Below are 18,954 nucleotides of genomic sequence, written 5' to 3'. Positions count from 1 at the left end.
TGTGGAAATGTCGAACAAAAAAATAGACAAACCGCCAAAGCCTTGAAAATTCGATTTCATTTATATCTTAGGGTAAATTGAAATAAGTTAATGCATGTTGAAAAGCACTCGATATTTTTTCGGCACAATATCTTTATATTTTCAAGGAAACGGAAAATAGCTGAATATGGGCCAAATTATTTCACTGCTCTCATTCTCTTCGCCTGTGCCAAAACAAGCATAAACTACAATCTATAAATATTAAATAAAGTGGCCTTGACATTAAGAATCGTTATTTAAATATATCACATTGCTTTTTGCGAGAGAAATGGTTTTTGGAAGGCGTACATTTTGCTCTCATAAACAGCCTAGCGTAATCATCAACCTCTTAACTAGGTTACGTGACAAGAAAAACAAACCGCTAGCCAATTAAATGAATCGCAATTTATTGAGTTCAGGCTCGACACTATAGTGAGGTCATAAACTTAAATGGCGGCCGGCGAATGACGGACAGTGTTAAAAAACAAAAAAAACAGAACTGGACCGGAAAAAAAAATATTACGTATTACTTTGAAATTTTGACGTTGAATGCATTCTAGAAACAATTAATTGAGGGAATTTATTGCGCAAGGCGTGGTTCGCTAACTGCTGCTCGTTGCTTTTCATTCAAGCGCTAGCATATTAGGAGAGAATATGTTTAACATTTGGTTACTCTATCATGAAAGATTTGCTTATTGTGTTAAATGTGTGCAACACCAAGTTGAAACATTTGTATTGGTTTTACATGTCTGTTCTTGTCAAGACACTTCAACATAGGTAAAAATATCTTTTGCATTAATTGTTTTCAGCCGGAGATCGAGGCTGTTTTAAAAGCTTTTAAAAAAGACAACGATCAACGCCTTGAACGCTTGCCGTTTGCTTGCTACATTCATTTCATTTGTTCGTGTTTATTATTAAAAATCTTAGGTTGGTATTAACGGAGAAAATTTGTCCTGTGAAACTGAAAAAGAAGATAAAAGGATAAAAACTTATTTGCTGCCTTACTGTCTATTAGATGATCAAAAAAATAAACAGGCACAAGCATGAATATTAAAATCTCCAGCTTGCACATCAAATACTTCCTGAATCAGTAAGCTAACATTAAGAAAGCATGTTAGAAAGAATAAAGAAGTATATCAAATAAATGTGATGTTATATTTCAAGCCTGGTGAATGAATGAGAATGATGTATTATTCCAGAAAGTGACACAGGCATACTCGGAAAAAAATCCGAGTGCTCCTATCAGGAGTCGAACCTAAGACCTTCCGATTACTAGTTCGGACGCTCTACCACTGAGCTACAGGAGACTCGTGGGAGCTAAGGCCATTAAACTAGGTTCATGGGACAAACATCCTGCGTACATCATTCTCAATAAAGAAGTAATTGACAAAAACTTGGTGAAACGCAGCTTGAGAAGATGGTCTTGAATCGGCCTCCACCAGGACTTGTGGTGCGCGGCACAACCCACTTTGAAATAAAAGGTCAAAGAAAATTAAGTATATCAGCATTGTGGAAAACATCTTATGTTGTAGCATTTTCTAGCCAGGAAAAATTTCCTGGAGTTGTTTCCAATACTTTGGTGTAAAGCAAGTGCGGAGGGAGTAACTAAAACAAGTACGTGGTGCTGAATGTCTATCATAACTCTTGTGTACAGTTTCTTGTTTTCAATTGCATAATGTTGATAGCCCTGACTGCACTGTAACTCGAAGCGAAGAAGCGTTTGCAATCACTAAGCTGAAGTCCATACATGGTAACAGCCCCACGTAAACAAGAAGCTGATAGCAGCTTAAACTCAGGCCGCCATATTTGACTAAACGCTGCGTAAGCTCACGATCAAAGCGACAACAACAACAACAACAACTTTATTTCACATTTTCTTCTATTTTCAACAATTTTAAAATTGTTTTAAATTAGACTTAACACATAGAACATACAATTATACTTCACTCTGAATATATGTTATATATAAGGAAATACTTAGCAGCTAGATAACCCCTTTCCTTTAAATAGATCGATCTCTCTATACTCAAATATAAATCTAAACATTTATCCGAAGGAAGAAGCAAGGTTTCGAAATATAAATAACATTTCATTGCATTTCAGACATGTGCTTACGCAATAACACAGTCACGCAGCACAGATTATACTTAACACGTACCTCGATCCGTCACTTGTATACTGAAGCTGCTGCAGCTGACGATAGAGGTCGCTTTCTTTGCCTCCCGACATGCTATCATTGCCATCATCTTTTCGTTGTAACAGCCCCAGAACCCTCAATGCGCTAAAAGCAAACCGTTTGCGAACGCTTCACAATCAACGCCATTTTGGACAACAACAACAACAACAACAACAACAACAACAACAACAACAACAACAACAACAACCAGGAAACTGAGGGATAGTTTTAGTTGTAGATGGTGCCATCAGATACGCCATGATAAAAATGTCCTTTTGCTTTATTAAAAATGTTTAGTGGCTACGTCCACGGAAAAAAGCACAAAAACTCTGAGAACGAGATCAGCCATTACAAAGTTGTCAGTTTCACCGAGCATTTGGCATAATGTTCTTGTGGCCCTTTGTGCGCAATTAAGCGGGATAAAAAGTTGGTTGGTATTCCGAGGGACAAGTGATCAGAAAGACGAGAAATAACTGTCGCATTGAAGTGGAAGCAGTCTTTCTCTAAAAGGAACGTGGCACAAACGTTTTGATTCTACATTTTTATTTCAAACTATGGTTTCAAAATGTTGGGAACTTCTATCTCGTTTGTTTAATAATAAAATGGACAAACTAGTAGTAGCAACATTGATGATGCATCTTATTACACAGGATACGTTTCACGCTAATTCTAAACTGCCCTCCGTCAAGCGATATTCTTCTTGATAATGAAAATTGCTATTTTCGTAGAGTCAGCTGGCATGACTGAAATAATTTTTATGAAGGTTACGACATTTCTTAAAGTGAACAAGTTTCGAATGAAACTTCATCCATCTTCAGTCATTAGCGGGTGTGAAATAAATACAAGAAGTATACATTATAGCTAATTACACTGACATGACCGCCAATAAATATAGCAACCAACCAATTACAACGTTACAAGAAAAGAAAAAATATAGCTTATTACGCCGTGATGATACCAAAGGAACAGAACAGAAAATACATACTGAGTAAACAAACATTACTAAATAGCTGGCGAAAGATTTACATAAAATTACATTTGCCTGTTAAGTGTGGGTTTCTCCTAATGAATATGTAACACCTCCTTGTTTTTGAGCTGGAAACAGGTGGAGGAGGAATCTAAGATGGAAAAACAATCCTCTTGCATTGCCGAAGATTGTTTTGCCATCTTAGACTACGCCTCCACCCACTTCCAGCTCAGAATCAAGGAGGTGTTACATAGATATAGTTTGGTGAACTGCTTTAGGTCATGACCGCAATACAGGCATGAACACTGTCAACAACAGAGAGAAGAGAGTTTTTTTTTTCACTTAGACAGGAACACTTCATTGATCTACTCCAGGCTTCTCCGTTTGCTCTCAATGGTTTTCCGGTCTAATATCGAAGAGCCGCCCTGAAGCTTTTAGAACAATTTTTCTTCGCTCCAGTTTCGTGGTGACATTACTGAGTTTAAAAAAATTAAACTTCAAAGAATCGCAAAAACAATTCTTTATCACCGAAACCTCGATCTCGTGTATGTTCCTTGTTGTGTAAACATGGCTGATTTTTTTGCTCTGGTTAATATTTTTACTTCTGTTGCGAGTGCGTGTTGGCAAAAAAAGGATTTCATTTTGAAACTTTATGTTGACCTTCCCAGTCGCGCTATGCAGTGTAACTTTTGGCAATTAAGTCTTTTTCCTCATATTCAGGATTTCTTGGCATTGTTAGCTTGAGCATTTTCTTCTGTTTTCCGATTACCCTAATAAGTTTGTGTCAAGATTCCTACGTTAAAACATGTAGTATTTTGCGAACTAGAGTTTTGTTTCTGTCATCCCTTCAGTCCTACCTACTCCTGACAAATTGTTTATGCGTTCGCACCATTATTGGCAACTGGCCGATCGGGGGACACCCGGCTTAAACGTCTGTTTTCTCTTTTGCAAGGAAGATGCGCTAACAAAGCATTTCTGAAGCTAGGAATCTGCCAGGCATAAAGGAAAGGGTTCAGACTTGAGTTGATCAAAATTAAGACGAACTGAAGATCTCTAAGCCAGTGAATTGTTATGCAACTGCAACTTCGGCAGAAGTTCAAAATGTAGATTATAACACATGACGGCGCGTAACAAATGAGATACGCCGTCAGTATGAGGACAAATGTCTTCACGATGCGCTTCTCGTGTTCCAATGCTCGCATTTGCGCGCTTTCCGACTGTATTTGCGATGACATTTTAAACTGCGCGTGGAGTTTGCGATAAATGGAAATGTACGTAAAGAAGAATATCACCAACGTCGCAACGATAGCTGTTCGGGGGACACCCGGCTTAAACGTCTGTTTTCTCTTTTGCAAGGAAGATGCGCTAACAAAGCATTTCTGAAGCTAGGAATCTGCCAGGCATAAAGGAAAGGGTTCAGACTTGAGTTGATCAAAATTAAGACGAACTGAAGATCTCTAAGCCAGTGAATTGTTATGCAACTGCAACTTCGGCAGAAGTTCAAAATGTAGATTATAACACATGACGGCGCGTAACAAATGAGATACGCCGTCAGTATGAGGACAAATGTCTTCACGATGCGCTTCTCGTGTTCCAATGCTCGCATTTGCGCGCTTTCCGACTGTATTTGCGATGACATTTTAAACTGCGCGTGGAGTTTGCGATAAATGGAAATGTACGTAAAGAAGAATATCACCAACGTCGCAACGATAGCTGTATTGGCAAAAATGAAAGCGTATTTAATGGAACCAACTTGGAAATAAAGAGCTAAAGGCAACGCGATGGATACAGACCAAATAACGACAGAAGATGCGAAAGCGTGTCGTTGCTTTACCCTGTTTCTGTAGATGACGGGATGGACGACAGCGATGTAGCGTTCAGCTGCCATTGCTGTCAGACTGAGCGTTGAGGCATTACAGCAAATTAAATAAGAGATGTGGAGCACTGAATGAACTGGTAAATGAGGATGGTTTGATATTGCTTCTAAGATGTGAACGTAGGTAGAAATCGTCAACACTACAACTCCAACAACGAGGTCGGCGAATGCTAAGTTGACCACCAGGCAGTTGAATGCGTTTCGAAGAAGTATTTTACGCTCTTTAAACACCGCTAGGCATATTAAAAAGTTGGTTGGCACTGTCAAGAAGATCAGGACGATAGAAATGATTGTCGTGAAGAAAGAAAGGGACATCGGAGGAGATACATCGGAGCAGTCTTTCTCGAACAGTAACATAGCAAAGTAGGTCGAGTATTTTCAACTTCCTCTCTTGGAATCACAAACTTTTCCCCACCGTCATTTGCTTGATTTTACACGGATGAAACGTGTGTTTCAATCAGGGAAATATCGGTGCCAACTGAGTATCCATTTTCGGCGACCGGCACTTAATAAAAAGTTTTACGTTGTTATAAAACTGTCAGCCTTATTACTAATGTATATAATGCCAGCTGGAAAAAGTCCATATATTTAAATATTGCCTTAAGACGGAAGAAATATTGAAGTTGCAAGCGGAAATGTGAAGTAAATTCTGAACTCATACATACATACATGCACACTTTATTAAACTTTCCCAATGAGGCTTTTCACGAACAATAAGAAAATATAGGCACTCTGTGAGTGCGTTAAGTTAAAGCAGAAATATTGAAAGATAGGAGGAAGTAACCATAATCTCATGTTAAATGATATTGTTACGAGTCAAAATGGAGACATGTTAAAATTACTTAATAGAGTCATTAACAGACGATTTTCTCCGATATCTACACTAATTCCTCTTTAAGACCATTTCTCCGAATAGTTCCCCGGGGTGTACGCAGGGGCTACACACCGTAAGGACCTGTTCGGTGTTATAAATACTTATCTCTTATATTTCCAGTGCATTTTACAGTAGCGCTAGGCGAACAAACAGTTCCTTCGGGCGTACGCAGGGGCTACGCACCTTATGGAACTGTTTGGCGTGACAGATAATTGTTACATGCATAGGCTGTCTCTTTTACACGAACAGTTCCTCCCAGTGTACGCAGGGGCTACACAACTTCTGGCACTGTCCGCCGTTTAGATGATTGTTACATTTATAGGCCCTCCTGACTTTGCTATACTGTATATACGTTTACCAGGACTAAGACCACTTAACGCTTCACATATCTAGGTACCTATCGTGTAGCTGCATTTGCAGGGGCGGTGCAGCATTTCCACTATTAAACAACGTAAAATTTTCCAGTTGCCTTGGTTTTGGGTGGGGGCGTCCTAGTCCACTCTTTCATCGTGCTAGAACGGTGGCGTGTATCCCCTCACCTTTGCTGGGTACAGTTTTATTTAGAGTTATTGTTCTCTCATTATGTCATATTTTGCTAACAATAAACGGCCACGTGTGTGGCCAAAATATGCCAAACGGTGTCGTGTCATCTTCCATCCCAGCAAACGGAGCAAAACCAAGGCAATGGGTACAAAGATCAAGGTTTTGATAATGTGTCTAACGCAAAGGCGCATAAAATTACTTAATAGAGTCATTAACAGACGGTTAAATATCATGCGAGTCGAAGAATTAACTATGCAAATTTGCCGCTCAGTTACAAAAAGGAAATAAATAAACGTAGAAAGCCCGTTCGAAATTGTGGTTAAAACTAAAATAGACCATTTTACGAAAAGGAAACTCTTTCCTACCTGCAGCTTTTTTTTTGCCTTTAGGAAAAAAAGCTTAACAGAAACTCAGGTCGCGCAACTTTCAGTGAAATTGCCGCTCAGCTGCAAAAAGGAAATAGATAAACGTAGAAAGCCTGTTCGACATTGTGGTTAAAGCTAAAATAGGCCAGTTTATGAAAAGTAAACTCTTTCCTTCCTGCAACTTTTTTTTAGCCTTTAGGAAAAACGCTTATTAGAAACTCAGATCGCGTTGCTCGTTGCTTTTCTCTCAAGTCCTAGCATATTAGGAGAGAATATGTTTAACATTTGGTTACTCTATCTTGAAAGCTTTGTTTAATAGTGTTTAAATGTGTGCTACACCGAGTTGAAACATTTGGATTGGTTTTACATTTCTGTTCTTGTCAAGATACTTCAACATAGGTAAAAATATATTTTGCATTAATTGTTTTCAGCCGGACATCCAAGCTGTTTTGAAAGCTTTTAAAAAAGACAACGATCAACGCCTTGAACGCTTGCCGTTTCCTTGCTAGTTTCATTTGATCTGTTCAGTGTTTATCATTAAAGTTCTTAGGTTCGTATTAACTCAAAAAAAATTATCCTGTGAAACTGAAAATGAAGATAAAAGGATAAAAACTTATTTGCAGGTTTATTGTCCATTAGATGATCAGAAATATCAACAAGCACAAGCATGAATATTAAAAGCTCCAGCTTACACAACAAATACTTCTTGAACGATAAGCTAACATTAAGAAAGCATTTTAGAAAGAATAAAGAAGTAATTGACAAAAACTTGGTGAAACGCAGCTTGAGAAAATGGTCTCCACCAGGACTTGTGGTGTGCGGCACAACCCACTTTGAAATAAAAGGTCAAAGAAAATTAAGTATATCAGCATTGTGGAAAATATCTTATGTTGTAGCATTTTCTGGCCAGGAGAATTTCCTGGAGTTGTTTCCAATACTGTAGTTTAAAGCAAGTGCGGAAGGAGGAACTTAAACAAGTACGTGGTGCCGAATGTCTATCATAACTCTGGTGTACAGTTTCTTGTTTTCAATTGCATAATTTTGATAGCTTTGACTGCACTGTAACTCGAAGCGAAGAAGCGTTTGCAATCACTAAGCTGAAGCCCATACATGGTAACAGCCCCACACAAACAAGAAGCTGATAGCAGCTTAAACTCAGGCCGCCATATTTGACTAAACGCTGCGTAAGCTCACGGTCAAAGCGACAACAATAACAACAACAACAACAACAACAACAACAACTTTATTTCACATATCCTTCTATTTTTAAATATTTTCAAATTTATTTAAAATTTTAGAAAACGACCTCTGGCTAAAACGACTAAAAAACTACAAGCTTTCGTCTGCCCGAACTGCAGTCTTCGACGGGTAAAATGAATGATAGGAAAGTGGTGAGAAAAAATTTAAACAAAAAGTGTGAATTGCGAAATAATAAAAATGTAAATAATCATGAATGTTTGTTAAAAATAATGGTGTTTTGTCCAGGTAACAGGCAAGAATTGTTATCTGCGTTAGGTGTCACTCTCGTATGCCACGCTTCTAATGTTTTTCTGGTTCTAAAGGTGCCTTTGTCAATAATTGACGCGTTTTCAAAATCAATGACATGGTTGTTGGACCAGGCGTGATTACCAATTCTAGAACCTTTAGCCGCAGTTTTGGAGTTTCTCAAATGTTCTTTTTTTTCGGGTATTGAAAGCTCTGCTGGTTTCCCCAATATAACACCGCGAACAATTTCTACAGGGAATTTTATACACGACGTTGGTCTGCGATTCCATCGAAGATCGAAATTTCGGGCTGGGAACTGTTGTTGTAGTGTCGTAAATAGTTTGTTTACAACTGTGACATCGTGTTTTTTAAGGATACGTGTCACAGTTGTAAACAAACCATTTACCACACTACAACAACAGTTCCCAGCCCCGAAATTTCGAAATTTGAAATGCGGATGAAAGATCAAATAGCTGAAAGATCCTCGCAGTTACTACGCAACTTAAGCAGTTGCGAAAAGAAAGCCTGAAAAAAATTTAGGCTTGAACGGGATTCAAACGGGATGCGAATTTCGAATCCTGTTCAAGCCTGAATTTTTTTCAGGCTTTCTTTTTGCAACTGCTTAAGTTGCGTAGTAACTGCGAGGATCTTCCTTCTATTTGATCTTTCATCCACAGTTTAAATATGTCTTTCATATATTTACATTCATTTATTCATCCTTCACGGGTATATTACGAACTCACAATATGACCAGCTCCCAGTTGGCTTGATAGCTCAGTTGGTAGAGCACTGCACCAGCATCGCAGAGGTCATGGGTTCGAATCCCGTTCAAGCCTGAATTTTTTTCAGGCTTTCTTTTCGCAACTGCTTAAGTTGCGTAGTAACTGCAAGGATTTTTCTTCTATTTAATGTATATAATGCCAGCTGGAAAAAGTCCATATATTTAAATATTGCCTTAAGACAGAAGAAATATTGAAGGCAAAACAAGATTTAATTGCAAGCGAAAACGAGAAGTAAATTTTGAACACATACATACATACATGCACACTTTATTGAACTTCCCCAATGAGGCTTTTCACGAACAATAAGAAAATATAGGCACTCTGTGAGTGCATGTGGATACCGTAAGTTGAAGCAGAAATATTGAAAGATAGGAGGAAGTGACCATAATTTGATGTTAAATGATATTGTTACGAGTCAAAATGGAGACGTGTTAAAATTACTCAATATAGTCATTAACGGACAGTTAAATATCAGGCGAGTCGAAACATTGTCTATTCAAATTTTCTGCTTAGTCACAAAAAGGAAATAAATAAAAGTAGAAAGCCCGTTCGAAATTGTGGTTAAAGCTAAAATAGGCCAGTTTACGAAAAGTAAACTCTTTACTTCCTGCAACCTTTTTTTAGCCTTTGGGAAGAAAAGCTTATCAGAAACTCAGGTCTCGCAACAACTTTTAGTGAAATTGGAAACCCTGGGTTGACAACATACCCGCCCGCTGCTCCAAAAATTCAAACTAAAGAAAACAAACCTTTCTCGCAACTTCAATATACATTGTGTTTAATACAAATTTATTAATAAAAAATACTTATCTCTTACCCAGACCTAAGGGCTACATATCAGAATTATCAGAAGCGGCCGAGTACCCAAAGGAAACAACAACTTGAACTTTCGATTCGCACGTGATCAGGTCGTGCACCTTGAAACGGCGGCAAATTTGTTTGCCAGCCCGTATCAAGAAAATAGTTTTTTGTGGTCATGGCAGCTAAACGCTTTCAAACAAGAACTGAAGAAGAAATTTAACAGCTTCTTCCGGAAAAAAACTCGAAATCTACTGACAAGGCCACTCACAATGTAGTGAAAACGTTGAGAGACTTCTGCAAAGAGCAAAATTTGGACGAAAGCTTTCAAGATTTTGCAATGAAATCGTAAGGTGACACCAGTATATAATATGTTTTATTTTTGAGTTTTGAGGTATAACAAAACACTTCCCCACGGGAAACAGTGAATTTTGTTTCCTCTTGACCCTCAATGTTCCCCTGAGGGTCTCGGGTAAACAAATCTCACTGTTTCCCTTGGGCCCAGTTTTAAAGTGCTTAATGGTCAAGTTTATATTGAACAATTATTTACTAAGCCGGCTACCCACCCGGCGATTTTATATGCCGATCGCGGCGATGTGGCACTTCAACCTTGTTCCCGGACTCCATCGAGGGGTATTTTGAAACGTCATGTGATAAAATCGCCCAATCTGATTGGTTGACTTTACTGGTGATTCGCAGCGATAAGCGGAGGAATTTGCGGGAACGGGCATACTTGGGGAATGCCAGCGAATTTAATTGCCGATATCTGACATGCCAGATATCGGCGATTTTATACGCCGATCACGGCGGTCGGCGAAAATCGCAATCGCTGCACCGGGCTCACCTGGCGATTTTCGCCGATCGCGGCGATCGGCGTATAAAATCGCCAGGAGTGTCGTCGGGTTTACGAGCTGATAACTGTCTTTGAATGGGTTGCATTCTGGAAATAGGAATTGGTTAGTACTATTCATACTTTATTAATATTCATTAGCCCGCGTGCATAGTATATAAGCATGCGTTAATTATTCATAGTTGTCAGTTTTGCCTAACTGTGGTTGGAATCGGTTGAAGATGTCCGAGCATCCGTCCCAAGTGAACGACCCTGCGAGGGCCCAGGAAATTTTACAGCCACTTCAAGGCGCTGTTGAACAGGCTGTTCCGCTGGTGCAACTGGCTGGTGCAACTTTAGGAGCAACTGCGAGCGGGGATATTGCGGCCCAAAGTTCTGCCCGAGAAAACGTTAATGAGACGAGTACGTCGAACAGCTCAACAGTCAACCTTGAGGTATATATTCGCCTACAATGTTTTAGTTTTGTATTTTAGCCGGGGTTTGTTGCTTATTTCTGTTTGCCCAACATTACATTTTCTCGTTATGTTTTTTGCCGTTACTGGGGAGCCGGTTTTAAATTTCGCGCTTGGAGCAAATGGTCGGCGCGTATTCTTCTGGGTTCGCCACGATACAGTTCTTTTAAATGTCTGGGCGATAGTCTGTTGTTTTATATTATGTTTTTGCTGTCGCACTCAGTTGTTTTCTTCTTTTTGTTTTTTCTTATGAATTAGGGTTGCAATATATTTGGGAGCTGTTTGTGTTGGAGGACCGTAGAAACTATTTATGGGGTTTGCACCTTTCCTTACTTGTCCCTTGAGGGGCGCGGAATGTGCGGCCTCGGCCAAGGTCCGTGTTAGTCTCACAGTGGTGTTCCGTTTTGCTTGTCTGGCCACATGGTGACGTGGACTGTTTGATCAGTGCGTCGTGGACGTCTCCTTCGTGCCACGAGGTGGCATGAACAAAAAAAATCGGTCGAAGACCGATCGAGCAGTGTGTCGAGGACTTCTGCTCTGTGCCAAGGGGCGGCGTGGAAAAGAAAAAGGAAAACACGAAATAAGCGGTCGAGGACCGATAGGGAGGTGTGTCGAGAAATTTTGCCCTGTGCCACGAGGTGGCGTGAAAAGTGAAAAAATCGGTCGGGCACCACTTGTGCAATGAGTTTTCTTTTCGCTCTGTGCCGTGAGGTGGCGTAAGAATGGAAGGCGACAAGCAAACCGTCTTTAAGGACATTGAGGAGTTACTTGGTGTTTTCCTTCTTTTGTAGCTCCCGCCCGCAACGGTCGGGGCACTAAAGAAGGAGTTTGATGAGTGGAAGGGAAAAATGGATGCATCGGCAGTCGAGTCTGCTTTGTCGTGTCTCCAGATGGTGATCGCGCGTCCAGCGGCTCTTTTTGACCCATATGCTGCGATCGCCGCTCTGGATGAAGTGGTCAATGTTACGAAGGAAAAAAAGGATGAAAGAGCGTCGCGTTATGGAATGGTGCTAAGGCAGTGCCGTCCGTTGTTGAGCAACCCGTGCCTTCAGCAGGTGTTAAAAAAGCTGGTGGCGTCGAAAAAGGAGGCCGAGGTGGCCAAGGTTACTGCTAAGGCAACCGAACGACCCGTTTCGGTGAATCAAGCTTCGTTCACTGGACGGACGCACAAAGCTCCATACCAGAGGCGCGGCACCAATCTCGGTTTTTGATCACTTTCGGAGAGGAAGTGCTGGGTGTGTGGAAAGGCGGAACACATCTCACGCTCTTGCCCGGACAAGCATTAAAGATTGTGAAATCTGTTAAAGTGATGTGTGTTGCAATGGAATTCGGGATTGCCCTTGTACTTGCAATTGAAAATAATAAAATGTAAAGGCACTGAGTAATATGAGTCGTTTTTAGTTTGTGGTCTCGAGGTTGGGAAAATGACCCCACAAGCGTTTTGCCCATAGGCATACCCTTGAGCCCGATTACTCGGGCTACGGCGGTCATTTTCTCCGAACTCGGGTTTGCAGTCTCTGTTTGAGTACATCATTCTGATCCTTTTTCCTTTTTGGTGTTTTTGTTCTAGCCCAAACCAAAACGTCTCAAGGGAGATATGGTGACCTTTATGCCTTTGGAAGCGGAGGGAAAAAGCAGGCATAAGGAAATACGATGGGTATCCATGGAGGGTAAACCGAGTTCGGAGAAAATGACGTCAGAAGACGCTTGTTTAACCCATGTTCAAGGCATTGTGGCGGGGGAAACTCCTAACCTGCGGGATCTGTCGCTTCGCGATCCGGACTCCTTTCAACCTGGTCAACTTCGCACCCGAATTGGACTCTGGGAAAACATTTTGGCCGGGTACGAACCTGCAAAGGACGTTCTAGAATGGTTGGAGCATGGGGAGGATATCAAAAAATTCATGAAGCCCTTTAAGGGATCATTTATGGGTGTTAAGAATGAGAGCGCGGAACCCCCGGCTAGGGTTTTTAAGAACCAATACTCTTGCAAACAGTTTTCGCAATTTGTTACGGAAACAATTTTGAAACGTATCGAGACAGGAGCGATCCATGTTTCGGGTAAAGTGGGTGTAGGGGCGCCGCCCCACCTCGTCCTTCCCATGACGATCGAACCACAAAAGCCGAGGTTATGCATTGATGCCAGGTTTTAAACTTGTGGATGATCGACACCCCCTTTTCGTTGGACACGCTTGTTAGCGTCCCTCGTTTCGTATATCCTAATTCCTACATGAGCAAAATTGATGACAAGTCCAGCTATGACCATATTTTGCTTTCCTTTGATTCTCAGCAGTATTTTGGTATTGAGTGGCAGGGGTGGGGGTTGGTTGGAGTTACGCTCCCCTTCGGGTGGAAGAATTCTCCATTTGTATACCAAATTGTTGGACTGGGCCCCACAAATTTTTTCAGGAGTTTAAGGGTCGCGTGTTCCCTGTATATTGACGACCGTTTGAATGGGGAGCTGTTTGCTTTGAAGGGATTTTGGTCACGCCCACTGTTGCAGAGGACGCCGGAATACAGTTATCAATCTGCGGAGGCGGCTTTCTACATAGTCTGTTTCGTGCTGGTAAACCTGGGTTATTTTTTGGGCCTCCCCAAATGCGTTCTGGTCCCTGTAACCAGCATCCGTTACTTGGGCATGATGGTGGATTCGATAGCGCAGGCTTTTCGCATTCCTGAAGATAAGAAGATAAAGTTCTCTCAGCTACGTGAGCAAATACATTCGCGTGGATCTTCTATCTCCTTGAAGTCTTTACAGAGGTTGATGGGGAAATACAATTCCTTCTCCCTGGCTTTTCCAGCGTCTAAATTCTGCATTAGGGAAATGGCGGCGTCAATCGCAAAGGCTTCCAGAGGTGGTGAGGTGAATTTATCTCCGAATCTGAGAGAGCAAATAGTGTTTTGGAGGTTCCTTGATAGTTGGGACAAGGCGATTCGGTGGAGAAGTCAACGTCATGTTGCCATCTCTTTTACCTCAGACGCTTCGCCTTTCCGTTGGGGAGCGGTAACTCACCTGCCTACCGAGACCATTTCTGTCGGCGACTACTGGAAAGAAACCGTTCGAAGCGAGCATATTAATGTGAAGGAGATGTGGGCCGTCCTCAGGGGATTGCAGTCACTCCCGGAAAGCTTCTCTGATTGCAGGATTGATGCACAGGTGGACAGCATGGTTGTTTTCCACGCTTGGTCGGGCCGTGGGCCACGCTCTAGAAAGTTATTTCAGATTTCGCGATTGATTTTCCAGTTCTTGGTGGATAGAAACCTTTCCCTGGAAATGTGTTTTGTTCCTTCTCACCTGAACCAGGCAGATTGGTTTTCCAGGAGACTGTCTCGTTCGGATGCTATGCTTTCTCCGAAGTCTTGGGAAATCGTCCAGCGTCGGTTTGGCGGAATTAATGGCCATGATCTTGATTTAATGTCATTAGATTGCAATGTTCAACGGGACTTGCAAGGGAACTCGTTAAAGCACTTTACGCCCTTCCCTACTCCAGAGTCATCGGGTGTCAATGTTTTTAACCAAGACCTCTCTGTTTGCGATGGTAACCGCGTTAACGCCTATGTTTTCCCACCATTTTCACTTATTGGGCCTCTTGTGCGTTTCCTCGCATCAGTGAATGCAGTTGTTATGATAGTAGTACCATTGATGTCCCCCTTACCCGGGTGATGGCCGTTATTAAATGCATTGTCCAGCCGGATACGCTCCTTTTCCCTTCAAAGGACGGTTTTATTCCTGGCTCCTCTCCGTATAGCCTCTGGGCATTTAAGATTGGGAAAGACATGTCGTAAACTGCCTAACGGGAGAAACCTTTTTTCTCTTTTCAGTCTTTGCCGTTGGTACCCAGACTTTTCCAGCCATCTGTGTCGTGCCCGGCTAGTTCCAAACCCAATGATTTTGATTTTCGCTATTGTCAGAGATGTGGCTATCAGCGTCAGACAAAGTCACATACAACTTTGAAGAGTCTCAAGGCCCCTATTGACCTCTGTTTAATAAGGGGGAGAAAGAAAACTTTGGTTACTAGGCAACAGGCTACCCCTTATCAGAAACAAAGAAGTGCTTTAGAGATGGAGTTTTCAGAGTTCTTAGAATCCACCTCGAAGAGGGACATTTGCTCGGCAATACCTGACGACGTGATTGACTTCTTGATCTGGAAGGATAATTTTGGCAAGATGGTGGTACATATTGATTCCTGCCCTTTGTTGGGTGAGAAGAATGCTTCTTCTTGTGTTTGCCCTAAGCGTTTAGCATACGGCTCCATTGACTCGATAATTGGAAAATTAAGAGCTATATTCAACAAGTATGGGAGATCAACAACTGATAGTCTTTTCCTTGGGATCGCCAACCCCGCGGCTTCACCACTGATTAAGTCCTATTTATCAGCTGTCAGAGAGGAACAGCTCGCCGCAAGGGTAATGCAGAGACAGGCTGAACCTTTCTTTCTTCCGGATTTGGTGTTTTTATCTTCAGAAATAACTAAGCGCATGAACATACATGTTCGTTCTTCGACACAGCTATTTGTTCTCGTAAGAGATCAAGCCTTTTTTAAGGTGCAATTCTTTGGTGGCGACAGGGCCGGAGACCTCGGTCGAATGAAAACAAAGGAGATTCTCTATTTTCCGGAAAAAAAGGCTCTACTCTTTAACCATACACTAACTAAGTCGCTGCGAGACGGCACTTCGAACGTTTTTGCTCTCAAGCGTCATGCGGACCCTTCCGTCTGCCCGGTGACTGCAGTTGAGGTTTACATTAGCTTATGCGACCTTTTGAAGATCTCTATCCGACAAGGTTTTTTGTTTCGGCCCCTCAACCCTTCTGGAGAAATATTGCCAGCACCTTTTGAGTCGGCCGCGGCTCAGGCGCGGGTCTCGACGTATGTTCGCCAAATTCCAGCTTTTGCTTATCGGAATGTTACTTTACATGGTCTAAGGAGTGGCTGTGCAATTTCGCTCGCCATTGCCGGAGCGAAGCTTGATGCGGTCATGGATCACGTGGGCTGGAATTCCTCATCGACTGCACGTCATTATATTAAGTTGAATCAGGTGCTTGGCCTTGGTGGAGCGGCGGACACCTTGTCTTCGTTGGAAGTAGATTTAGCGAAAGCTTACAAGCAGTATAATAACCAACCTGGTTTTAATTTAGAATTCTAAGCATTACGTTTGTTTCAGGATGTAAATGCTTGTTTATCCTTTTTTCCCAAAGCATTCTAAGGTTTGGTTTTGTTGTTTAGATAGAGGTAGATACTAGCGAATGTTTACAAGTAAGTTAGCATAGTTTACCATAGTCTTCGTAGGTTCCTTTGATCTTACCTTGTTCATTTTGTTTTTGTGGCAATAAATTTTGGAAATGCATTCAAGGCCTGAAATAGTTTGGCATGGTTTTCTCTATAGCATCTATGACGGTCATGTTGAAATATTAGTGAGGGTTAGGAAATTAGTTGGGTTGAGGATGGGTAAGGTTGGGGACTTGGGGGACTTATTTTGGTATGATTGTTTGGATTAGCCAGCGAATTCCACGGCGATTGCGGGGCGCAGTCTGGGGGGACTTTCCCATAACTAAATCCTAATGAGTATGCAGGAGGGATAATGAACTATTCATACTTTATTAATATTCATTAGCCCGCGTGCATAGAAAATAAGCATGCGTTAATTATTCATCGTTGTCAGTTTTGCCTTACTGTGGTTGGAATCGTCCCACCCACCCACCCCTTCTGCTTACTCTATTAGCACCTCTCAGGTTTTCCCCAGCGAGCTTGCTCGTCTGGGGTGACTTTCCCCATAACTAAATGCTAATGAGTATGCAGGAGGGATAATGAACTAATTATCGCCATTTCTGTATTCTTTATGCTGCCCTTATTTTGTCTTGAGGAAAGAATTCTAGCCGATTTGAGGCTCACTTGCTGGAATCCGCAAAACGCTCCAAGCCGAAGAATGTTCAGTATAATCATTCGAAATTGTGCTTAAAGCTAAAAGCGACCACTTTACGAACCGAATATATTTGCTACGCGCAAGCTAAACGTTTGGGGAAAAATCTTATCAAAGCTCAGGAGTACCTAATGGGGCCGCTCGACTAAGATCTCGCTCTTCAGGCTGGAATAGAGCTGCCTGGCAACTGAAAACATTAGACGGTTAACTGGCTGGAACGTTTTTAAATAGCTAGCTTGCTGAGAATTTTTATTGAAACACTGGTTCTAGCTGGGTAAAAAATGTCTCGTTTGTTTTTCCTGCCTGTCAGGACCCCTGACAACAGGGAATAACGGCGGCTCCACTGTTTTCCATCATGTGTTGTTCTTTCTATCTCTATATCACGCTGTGTATGCCAGCTGTCAATATAAACGCGGTAATACAGAACTATTTCATATCATTACAGCTCGGCGGCGTGATCGACAACAGCCGGAAATCCCTCTACATTTGCAGGCTTAAAGTCCACAAGTGATAACATACGTGTCTCTTTTGTTTGAAGTCGTCGAGACATCGACCTCTGAAATCCCCGCGAATCAGGAGTTATTGACATTAGGTATAGCGGTTTGTGGTCGCCCCTGTGTCAGATTAGTTTTTTCTTTATATTTGGAGCAAAAAAGGGCTCTCTGAGCTCGGCAGACTCATGGCGGACTGTGAGTGGTGTCCGAGAACTGCAGTCAGCCTGAAGGCTACGAAAGTACCAGGAAGAAATCACTGAAATCGTCTCTGAAGACAATAGAAAGGTGAGTAAAATGTTACGTAGCACTACGCTATTCACCAAAGCTCATTTTAACGAAATTGCTGATATCATCATTATCATCATCATCATCATCATCAATATTTTATCTCACCAATAAAATTACCTCTTCCGGAAATTTGGAATATCCTCCCAATTTTTCGGTGACAAGATTTCGAATTTCCCGGGTTTTATTATCCTGCTGTATCGTAATTATTTCATGTTTCCCTGACGTTTTTCCCGAAAATTTCTCCAGATTCGCGGAGGAATTTCCTGTTAAACCGGCTCTTGATCTTGGACACCTAAGGGTTGCAATCCCCCCTGCGCGTTAACGTATTTATCGATGTTATATTTTCAAAGGTACGTGTGTAATGTGCAGAAATGGCTTAAAGGCTATGAATAGTACACAATACCCGTCGACAATTTGACAAGGACATGACAAGGGACATGAATGAAACGCTGCTTTCCCTACGATGTCTTCGGGCGATTTGGCAGCCTTTTAAAATATAGCTGAAAAAGAGAGAAAAAAACAGCCGACAGCGGTACCTCTGGACACTTTTCAAGAACGTTGTACCATGACGATGCACCACGAGATTTGGGCCCGCGGTTCGCTTATGCTAGATGGAGTTGGTTCCGCGCTGCTTTCCTATACCTTGTCCCCGACAAGACAATGGGGGAGGGAAAAGTCGGCCCCTAGACCATATGAGACAGGTCCCTTTCGTTGGCACTTCAGTTCCACCTTATTGACTTAAACTGAGGTTCAGCCATATATGTATGACGATATAGTCATTTTGTGTTCCATGTGGTACGTTTTGAGGTCTGAGCATGCGCACGAGGCAAAACGACATAATGACAGAAGGATGACTCGTGGTCAAACGACCTGTAGTCTTGGAGGTACCGCTAGTCTTGGACTCCTTTTACCTTTTTTCATTCTTACAATTTTTATTGCCGTTTTCCCGAAAACGATTGTTCCTTCGGTGGATTGTTGACATTTTTAAGGGAATCAAGTCGTCACCCGAAGAGCTCTGTGAAAGCCGTTTCTAATTTTCTGTTTTTGGATATTAAGTCAACACTTATTACT

General features: G+C 41.7%; 1 protein-coding gene, 1 non-coding gene and 1 pseudogene across 2 annotated transcripts; 2 read left to right on the top strand and 1 right to left on the bottom strand.

Moving 5' to 3' along the window:
* Positions 1-4,449: 4,449 nt before the first annotated feature.
* Positions 4,450-5,394, bottom strand: LOC146472693 (adenosine receptor A1-like). The gene has a single exon (XM_085119237.1). The coding sequence runs from the start codon at positions 5,392-5,394 to the stop codon at positions 4,450-4,452; it is 945 nt and encodes a 314-aa protein (XP_084975363.1).
* A 3,673-nt stretch (positions 5,395-9,067) lies between these two features.
* Positions 9,068-9,140, top strand: Trnaa-agc (transfer RNA alanine (anticodon AGC)). Its single transcript has one exon. It is a non-coding gene; the product is annotated as a tRNA-Ala (tRNA).
* A 1,736-nt stretch (positions 9,141-10,876) lies between these two features.
* Positions 10,877-12,469, top strand: LOC146472691 (uncharacterized; annotated as a pseudogene).
* Positions 12,470-18,954: the final 6,485 nt, after the last annotated feature.

The sequence above is a fragment of the Pavona decussata genome, unplaced genomic scaffold, assembly GCF_977016875.1.
Source record: "Pavona decussata unplaced genomic scaffold, jaPavDecu1.1 SCAFFOLD_98, whole genome shotgun sequence".
Classification (NCBI taxonomy): Eukaryota; Metazoa; Cnidaria; class Anthozoa; order Scleractinia; family Agariciidae; genus Pavona; species Pavona decussata.
This window is presented reverse-complemented; position numbering and strand designations above follow the sequence as displayed.